Source organism: Tigriopus californicus, chromosome 10, assembly GCF_007210705.1.
Source record: "Tigriopus californicus strain San Diego chromosome 10, Tcal_SD_v2.1, whole genome shotgun sequence".
Taxonomy (NCBI): domain Eukaryota; kingdom Metazoa; phylum Arthropoda; class Copepoda; order Harpacticoida; family Harpacticidae; genus Tigriopus; species Tigriopus californicus.
In genome coordinates this window covers 5,776,105-5,786,153 of record NC_081449.1, presented here as the reverse complement: position 1 = coordinate 5,786,153, position 10,049 = coordinate 5,776,105, and the positions used below count along the sequence as shown (strand labels likewise).

The window sequence follows — 10,049 nt, the reverse complement described above, 5'->3', positions numbered from 1 at the left end:
GATACTAAGCTTTTGAAGCGGGGCAACGAATATTATAAACAAGAGGGGCCCTAAGATCGAACCCTGGGGAACACCTGACTTGACATCATGTATGTCACTAAGGGATCCCTCAACCTTAACCAATTGCTTCCTACCAGAAATGAAACTTTTTAGCCAATTGAGAACCCTGCCTTGGATCCCAATCTCATGGAGCCTGTTAACTAAAACACCATGATCTACCTTGTCAAAGGCCTTGGCAAAGTCGAGATGAACTACATCAACTGATTCATGGCTCTCTAGTCCCTCAATAACCCGCTCAATATGTTCAATCAGTTGGGTAACCGTGCTAAAATGTGCTTCGAACCCATGCTGGCTGGGAGGAAGGACTTCATGGATATCAAAAAATTCAACAAGTTTGAACTTCATGATCTGCTCAAACACCTTCGCAATATTCGAAGTGAGAGAAATCGGCCTATAGTTACTGGGGAGTGACTTATCTTCCCCTTTGAAAATTGGAACAACGTGAGCTAACTTTAGTGAATAGGGAAACTTGCCCTGATCCAAGATGCAACGCATAAGTATGAGAAAACAGGAGCAAGAACCAGTGAGCATCTCATCAGAAACTGAGATGTCACTCCATCAGGACCAGGAGAACTCGAAAGCTTCAAGTCCCTGAAGGCCTCTAAAGCATCTTGAAATTTGTATCCAGTAGTTGATGTGGCTAGTCTTCAAGGAAAGTTGGATTTGATTCAAGGGAGTATTAAGGCTTCCATTGAGAATAATCAATTGAAAAAGAGAGTAGAGTGGCGCAGGAGGTCAGGTCGAATCCGAAATCACTTTTGTCTTGCGCAAACTCTAAGAAGAAATTGAAGCACCCAGTAGGACCTTTTGAGGTCAAAGAAGAGATTATGTTAGGAGATCAGTTCTCTTGGCTGTTTTCAAACCAACAGAATTTACGAGCAGTAGCTTATTGCTCTACTTATGAGACTGCTGAAATTTGCGGGGTTGGTCAAGTTGAATTGTTGGATGATCTTGTAGCCATCAATCAAGATGCTTTAGAGGCCATCAAGGACTTGAGGCTTTCACGCTGTCCTGGTCCTGATGGTGTGACATCTCAGTTCCTGATGAGATACTCACAGGTTCTTGCTCCTGTTTTTTTCGCACTTGATGCGTTGCATCGTGAAATCATGGGCCAGCAATGTAACCTCCCTTATTTCCGTCACACTCCAAGAACATCAAAGGACCAACCCAATCGGTTCCCTGGACCATCCATTACCTAACTAGAGGCAAATTCTAAACATCATAAAAAACGGACGACACGAACTCTACCCATGCGTGTGATGTACAATCCAGGGCTACCTCTGTAAAGTTTCTATGAATTGCCAGCATGGTTTAGAACGTCCAAGCTAGGGGTGCCATCATTAGGTTGCGCACTTTTGTAAGGACGGCTTGGTTAACCAGAAGAAGCACAATGGTGACAACGAGCAAACTCCAAGCAGACTAACCAACAAGGCATACACGGAAAAAGAAACAGGTAGACGCTATCGCGATCTGGGCCTACCTGAATTATGTAATGCAGTGGTAAAATCGACCATGGTGAATTTACCTGTTTGTTTCGCTCATGCACAGTCATGACCGAGGTTATTCTGATTTCTTTGTCAAAGATACCAATAATGGATAGTCCATCAATCCGAGGGAAGGCAAGCGTTCAGTCTAGTGGTAGACATTGGTCCTTTTTCCAGTTGCTTTCAGTGCTAATCAAACTATCCATGCACAAACATCGTGGCTAAGAATAACACACGTAAACTATCAGCTTCTTCAGAATTTAGCCGTATATTCAAAACCGTGAAGAAATGTGCTTTAACCAGACGGTGACAAAGTGTGCCGTAGTGAAAAGAAGACAAATTAAGCCACTTTATAATTTGTACTCGACGCTTTAGCTGATTAGAAACTAAGCAGATTCAATTTCTTTTTTGGTTTGGGTTTGCAAGGGCTTTTCCAACCGCGTCAACGAATGTACAGTAATCCCCAGTACTAATAAAATGAAAGGTTCCAATTCGTCAATTTATTACCTTTTCACCTTTATATGAAATTTGGTCTGGCAAAAAAATTTAGTTGGCAGATCGAGTTAGTCCTTGAATGTAGGGTTTATCTGGAATGCTATCTAAAAAATTCTCCAAAGTTTGACTTGAAAGATGCTTCCGGATCAGTAAGGCCTACGTATTCCCTACGAATATTAGAGGGAAACAAGTTAAACAGCGAAGGAGCCAGAGAAAGAAGAGATGTGGACTTTTTGGCATTTTTCTATTTTTCTACCTCAAAAAGTCATAGGTAAAGGTCGGAAATGTAAATTGCTTTGCCGTTGAGGGTAGATTTTAGTTGGTTGTCAAAACTAGTTTTCTTTATGGTAGGAACTCTTTACTTTGGCTTGTGTTCAGACAAATGCTTGCATTCTAATCTCTAGGTTTGGTACTCGACGGCAAAACAAGTTACTTTTCCGAGCTTTAGTCATAGGGAGCATTTTTGATTTCATTGTTTTTTATGAGGGCTAGAATTCCATAAAGCAATAAAATCAAAATTGTTCCCTAATTTCCATCAAAACTTTAAGGGATATTTTTACCACTGTGAAGAGAAACTGGCAGTAATACTGTAAGATTTTTCCTTGAAGGTGATGAGGTATAATGTCTCTCATTTCTCATACATTTACAGGAAACTATAATTCAAAAACAAATAACTATGGCCGGAACATCGTCCTCCGAGTTAGAAGGCATAAGAAAAAATTCAGCTCTGCCGATTGAGGCCGAGGATCAGATTATCCAAGCCGTGGGCGACAATGGCACATGGCAGTTGAAATGGTTCAGTTTCTTGTGTATCATTACCCTACCAACAGCCTTTCCTAGTTTGAGCATCACTTTGTGCGTCCACAGATTTCTGGTGCAGCCGACCCGATTCATTCCCTGGTTCCACCGAGGAGTGGAGGAACATCAGCAGTCCCGTCATTTTCGAAGGTGGCAATTACGTCTACGATTAATGCAATATCAAGAATGCCACAGAGCAATTTTCATTTGCCGAGGACAACGAGGACAATGCGACAGTGGCTTGTGAGGCTTTGGACTTTGATCGATCTACATTTTCCAACACACTCATTCAACATTCGTGTGTGATTGGAGGTCATACAAGAATCTCGCCCAAGGCGTGTTCTTTTTTGGTCTCGTGATTGGCGTATTTGGAACAGGCTATGCGGCGGACATTGTAGGTCGTCGAATGACCCTCATTCCGATTATATTCGGAGTGGCCTTTTTCGGCTGCCTAAGTGCCCTGATGCTGACTATTGAGGCCTTCATTGCCGTCCGGTTCTTCCATGGCATGTGTGCCTCGTTGGGTTCGCTGTCGCCTTCGACTGTTGGGGCCTGAGATATTTTTAAATGCATTATTCACCAGGGTTCTGCATCACTTGTTCCACTGAGACCAAGGAAAATCAATCATAGGTCACCTTGGTTGTCAAAGCACCTTTTGTCTCAAATCTGCAAACGTGACAGACTTTGGGCAAAATTTAGGGAATCCAACAGTTTCATTCGTAGGAGAGAACACGCCTGTTTACCAAAGATCGTTGGAGCAGAGGCGGGGTGATAGTGACCTGGTGACCTTCTTCAAAATATTCAACCGCGACATCTTAGTCAGAAATCTGCATTCCACCGAGGGTCCAATTCGTATGGCGTGTGACGTATCTGAGAGGATAACCAGGAGTGTTATGGATAATGAGGTTGATAACCGTTTGCAAATCTTACATCCCTGTCATATTCGTTTTTTGTAAGAACTGTGGATCCGTGGAACTCTCTTCCCCTGTTTCCTCGTCTCAAGAGAACCGTTCCCTCCTTTAAAGATGTGGTAGGCGCAGGAAGAACTCATGCACTTTGTATATCCTTCCTTTTTCTCTCATTTGTGACCAAGCCGCTTAGCAGTAACGAGTTTTTTTACGGTTCTTGCTCCTGTTTTCTCGTGCTTGATACGTTGTATCTTGATCAGGGCAAGTTTCCCTCTTCTCTGAAGCTAGCTCACGTTGTCCAATTTTTAAACGGGGAGTTAAGTCGCTTCCCAGTGACTATAGGCCGATTTCTCTCAATTCGAATATTGCAAAGGTGTTTGAGAAGATCATGAAGTCCAAACTTGTTGAATTGCTTGATATCCATGAAGTCCTTCCTCCTAACCAGCACGGGTTCCGAGCACATTTTAGCAGGGTTACCAAACTGATTGAGCATTTAGAGCAGGTCATTGAGGGACTGGAAAAACACGAGTCAGTTGATGCTGTCTATCTTGATTTTACCAAGGCCTTTGATAAAGGAGATCATGGCCTTTTGTCGAACAGACTTCGTGACATTGGGATCCAAGGCAAGGTTCTCAATTGGATGAGAAGCTTCATCCAGGATAGGTAGCAAATTGTTAAGGTCGAGGGATCCCTTAATGACATACATGATGTCAAGTCAGGAGCTCCCCAAGGCTCCGTCTTAGGGCCCCTCCTTTTTATAATATTCGTTGCCCCGCTTCAAAAGCTTCGCATTACGGCCAGTCTCTCTTCTTATGCTGATGATACAAAGTTTGTTTCTGTTAGGAATGGCCAAGATTGCACTAGCCTTGCAAAGGACCTAGAAATAATCTATTCTTGGTTACTAAGAGTAATATGGCCCTGAACGGAATGAAATTCCGCTCAATGACCTTCGGGTCAACTCCTTTGAATACTCCACTCGTAGATAATGGAGGTAAAGATATTGAGCAGGTCTCATCTATGAAAGATTTAGGTGTAGTCCTCCAAAATAATGGAAAGTTCGATGAGCATATCCGGTTGAAGGTGGGTAAAGCTTTTCAAATGTGTGGTTGTTATATCGCACGTTTAAATAGCATCACGATGCAAACTCTGCACAAGTCGAGTGTTCAGCCACATCTTATAATAAATAGAAAATGTGATTTATTTTTTTCCCTCCCTTCAGCCTATACGCTATCGTACACACTATGTATTTGAGTGACCGATACAATATACAATAGATATGCAATATTTGATCGAATGGGCTCTCACTCAGAAAATGGTGTCGGCGAACATAATCAACAAACCTATTTGTGTATGACCTTTCAGTCTAGTATATTCGGTAACCATTCCAAGAAATACACTTCTACCTGTGGTTCATGGTCTGGCTCTATCAAAGTTGCGCTGTTGCCTCGCCGTGTACGATGAAGTCCGTCTCGACAATAGTGAACCTCGGGGACGGGACACTGATCGTCTTCAAGTGGTTTTGAACCGGGCCATGCGCTTTTTTGTAGGTGCCACGATATCCGACCGTGTGTCAATCGATAGCCTGATCAGGACAACAAAGACCCCCTCAGCCAATCAATTGGCCGCTCAATGTACCCTGGCGGAGACTCGGAACGCAATTTTGGGTGATATGCCTGGAATTTCTGAACGCCTTTGCTTTGTGCAACACTCGTGCAGCACTAAAGGGGAACCCGTTCTGCAGGCAAATTAGACCTCGTTCTCCCTGGTCCACGCAGAAATCTGAAGTGGTGCTTCATTCCCCGAGGTGTTCGGACCTGGAACAGTGTGCCTCATGAACTGAGGGCGGAGATGTGTCATCAAAAGTTCAAAATAAAAAAATCAAGCATACACCACGACTCAAAGCTGTTTCACCTCCAGTTGATTTTATTTTCTTTCATAAAGGTGTTTCAATCACAGTCAAATTTGCTACTCTGACGCATTTTAGAATGAAGAGCCCATGTTTAGAAATTGCATTTACATTTCCCGCATGATCCTCCTGCAGTTTTGAACCTGTTGCGTCAATTGCCATTTTTTACATTAATATTTCAAACAATGGATGTGATAACGAACAAAATAGGTTCCTATTTATTAAAAAATGCCATACTGATCTCTTGCAGGATCTTTCAGCATTTCAAAGTGCAGTAGATGCTGAACTACTTTGAGTCTGCATATTGTCGGTTTCCTTTGTAATTGGTACGTCTATATTACAACACGCTTTGCTTTTATAGTGTTTGGTATTGCTGAGGAGGATTCTAATTCGTTGGCCAATCAAATATGATATGAATATAAAGTTAAGTAAAATGAAGACTGATCTCCATCTTGAATTGCTGGGATATCCATTCCCAGTAGCGGTAAGGTAGTCAGCAAAAAAATGGAAATAAATATGCCTTCATTATGTTTATTTGCATAAGTTTGATATAGGACAATCAGACTCACACCTCAGGTTGGAAATTGACTGATTCAGACATTCTGGTGACCATTGTCAAAGCGATAAAAAGGTCAAGCAATTTCGCACTTATAGAATATATTTCAATTGTCCAGATTATTGGTTAAAGCTCATTATGAAATTGCTTCAAGGTCGCTGAATATGAAGTTACTAACAACTTCGCGATTTTCTTTTACTTCTCGTGGGTTTTCCAATGTCGCAATGAAAGACCTTGTTTCAGCTTGACATTTGTTCCACATCAAAATGATCACTTAAATCAAAAGCTTAGTTAACGAACGCCTCTCAAGGCGAATCTCGGTGGTGAAAAGAAGTGCATTTCTGATTAGAGGCGTATATATTTGGCGTCTCCCAAACCGTCAGATGATTTGAAATGTTGTCCTTCAATTGAGGCTTGAAAGACTGTCAATGGCAGGACCTATTCATATCCCAGATCCACATAAGGCCTGGGATCGTAGCCAAAGATCTCATGATCTGCACGGTAGAGTTGATAGATGTCGGAAATAAGGCTCTTTGGCAACTGTTTGTAGTATTTCATGGCCTCATCGGAGACTTCTTCAGTGTTCGTTGTGCTGAGACCATTGGGCATGTCCTTCACATACTCGCTGAAACCCAGGATCCGAAACATTTCCAAAAGATCATTACCCAAGTGTTCATACTTCAAAATGATACTGGGTCGATAAGGATGGGCGCACGTATTACAAACACTCCAGTATGGCATGAACTCCTCGGGATACACGACAGCATCGCCAAAGTCCAGACTGCCCTTGATTAAGTAAACCATGAACGTCTTGAAGGTGAGTTCAAGTCCATATCGATCCTGAATCTGACGGGTTAACTCCTCGAAAGTCTCTCCTTGTTTCTTGACAATGTCATTGAAGACAAACACTAGCTTCTCTAAAGGGTGCTGAACGGCCACGACCTTGAACGGAAGTTGGTCCATGGCGTAAAGTAAATTACATGGAGTACTCCAAGTCGAATCGGAGTAGCCATTTTTCTTATTGGACACATAGTTGTTGCCCACAGCCTCATCAAATTCTTGTTTCGAGCATGGATCCATAGTATTCGTCTCGGAATCGGCCTTTTCCTCTACAATCTGAAGGAACAAGCTTCCCAAGAGATCCGAGGCACTAAAATCGTTCAAGCAATAGCTCAGTCCATGATTCAAAAGGAAACTCCGTCGGTCCTCCAGATGAGTAAAATTTTGGACCACGATGAATTCCGGTTGAAGAGGGTCGCTGTATTGATCGCAAACGTAGTTCATTATGTTCCGTCTCCTTTCGAAGGCTTCGGCTGGATCATAGCGGTAATCCGAGGGAACGGGCACATTGTCCACTGAAATCGAGTCACTCTGGGATGGTTGGACTTCCTCAGACTCCTCTTTGACCAAAGCAGCCACTCTGGCTTTCGGATAGAGAGAGTAATCCACTTGATCCCCTTGGAACTTGTTGGTGGAAGGCTCCTCGATGACAATAATGGTTCTCTTTCCATCCTGAAAATTGGATGATCCATGGCTTGGAAGGGGCTGGAGCACAAAGTATTCCTTCAACACGATCAGGAGCAAGAAGAACACGACCAATAGCCAGGCGTACTTGATCATCTTTCGTTGGTTTTGGAACTTCATGTCACGGTCATTTTGTTGTTCACCCCAAATAGATTCTTTGGTTGACTTATTACACCACCTCCATGAGCATGAACCACACTTTCGAGCCTTCCACCACTTGGACGCAATCTGTTTGGAGTGAGCCTTGAGCAGAGTGAAATCTCTTGGCCAGACCGTGATTGCTTCCAAGTTTGATGGCTGCGCTCTCGTTGGTGGTTGCGGCGAGGACGATGATGATGATAATAATGGTAGTGGTGGCGACGGTTGTGGTGGTTCTTCGCTCTTCATCTTGGTCTCATCATCTCGTTGTTCTTCGTGCTTCATTTCAGTTCTCAAAAGTCCAGCTGCTGACACCCCTATTTCAACCACTCTCACTTTGTTGAATCCTTCGATAGACACTTGAAACTGATCGTCTCATCGTGAGGTTGTGAACGAGGCAAAGCTAGAAAAACGAGGGCTCCCTGTACCCCTGGTTTTCCAATCCTGGCTACCGTGTTACCGGCACACCTGAGCGAAAACGAGGGGTCTACATCCACACTCGACGATGGCGAAATTGCGTGACACTATCAAATCCATCGAGGACACTCCAGGAATTTCCCCCACCATTGACAGTTACCACCGATGACTCGTTACAACATTGAACTTTCTATGACGACTATGAAAACTAGGGAATAGTAAGCCTGATTTATAATTATATGTTTAAGATACAGATGTAGTGAACGACATTGGGATGCTTGTAGTGGTAATTGCTAATTACTCGACTTGGTCCCGAGACCAAGGCGAAAGAGCGAAACGCAACTGATGTGGCGAAAATGGTTCGCTTTGGTCATCGGCCGTGAAGTCAGTCATTCCTGAGCAATTGAAGTGCATCACTCGACACATGTACGTACTAGTACTTACATGCAAGATGCTTTGGAGTGTGCGTGCGTGTGTGTGTGCGTACTTAGGACTTCCTTTAATAGGTTTCGCCTTCTGATGGTTGGAGATTTCGCCTCGGATGTGGTAGGATTGAGCTAACGAATGGGTTGAAGATGATTTTGCGCGGTACTTGATATTTCAAAAAGGTGGTGTTTAATCGACCTTGGCGTTACCGGAAACAATATTTTTGATCAATTTCAATGGCCAAATGGACTAGCATTTATTCTTTCACCTTCTCTCACGATCTTTAGCAAATGTCAATTGGTGCATTGCTGAAATCTTGACAACAAAATTGGCTTTGACTGCCTTTTCATGCACTTCGCGAATTCGAGTTAAAAGACTTGTAGTTGGACCAAAGGGTACCTTTGAAATGTGCATCATCACCATTGCCATGTAAGTAAAGGAAAGTGCGAATGGTCATGATTAGGGCCCGGTACAAAACGTTCTAAAAAATAATTATCCAGTATGCTTAAGTGATCCATCTTTGGCACCTTCTAACGAGGTTAATCGAGAAAAACACAATGTGGAAACTCAAAACCGAGTTTTTTTAATTTCAGAAAGTCACAACTGAGAAAATCATAATTTAAAGAACCACGCATAGTAAGAATGGATCCTTCAAATAAAGCCAACCATCATTTACTTTTAACACAAATACAAGTACACCAGTTAAACAATACAAAGCCTGCTGGAATATCAAAAGATCTAAAAATATCAAAAACACAACTAGAGAAAAGTGGAGGATTTATTATAACAATACCTACTCTGTTTGCAGGCATTGGTATTGCTGCAAGTATGGCTGGGGCAGCTAGTGGAATTGCAAAAGTAGTGAATGATAAAAAACATAACGACAAAATAGAATTTGAAGCCGAACGGCACAATTAAGAGGCAAAAAGTTTGCTTCAAGACAGCACAAGAAAGGGTGCTTATTTACACAGAAAAAATGTAAAAGGTACGTTTTACCCAGGAGAAATTAAAGCTAGGTTTGTCTAATCATGACATTTTAAGCATTTTACAAAATGAAAAAGGATGCTTTATGACAGATGCAAAGTTACCTAAAGGAAGGTATTCTATCTTGAACTTGGAGGAATTTACTGATCCTAGTACACATTGGGTAATTGTAAATAACAATAAATGTTTTGAATCTTATGAAATACTACCTCCTAAATGTTTGGAAAAACGAATAGATTGGTATAATGTAAGACAACATCAAAATGTAAAATATAGCCTTTGTGTACTTTATGCTTGCTCTCTGTGGCTTGCTTTTAGATTCAATGTAGGAATCAAGACATTACCCCATATGA

The 10,049-nt window shown here is 42.2% G+C and overlaps 1 protein-coding gene across 1 annotated transcript; it reads right to left on the bottom strand.

The window, feature by feature from the left end:
* Positions 1 to 6,176: 6,176 nt before the first annotated feature.
* Positions 6,177 to 8,491, bottom strand: LOC131888202 (uncharacterized). Its single transcript, XM_059236998.1, has one exon. The coding sequence runs from the start codon at positions 8,152 to 8,154 to the stop codon at positions 6,646 to 6,648; it is 1,509 nt and encodes a 502-aa protein (XP_059092981.1). The 5' UTR covers positions 8,155 to 8,491; the 3' UTR covers positions 6,177 to 6,645.
* Positions 8,492 to 10,049: the final 1,558 nt, after the last annotated feature.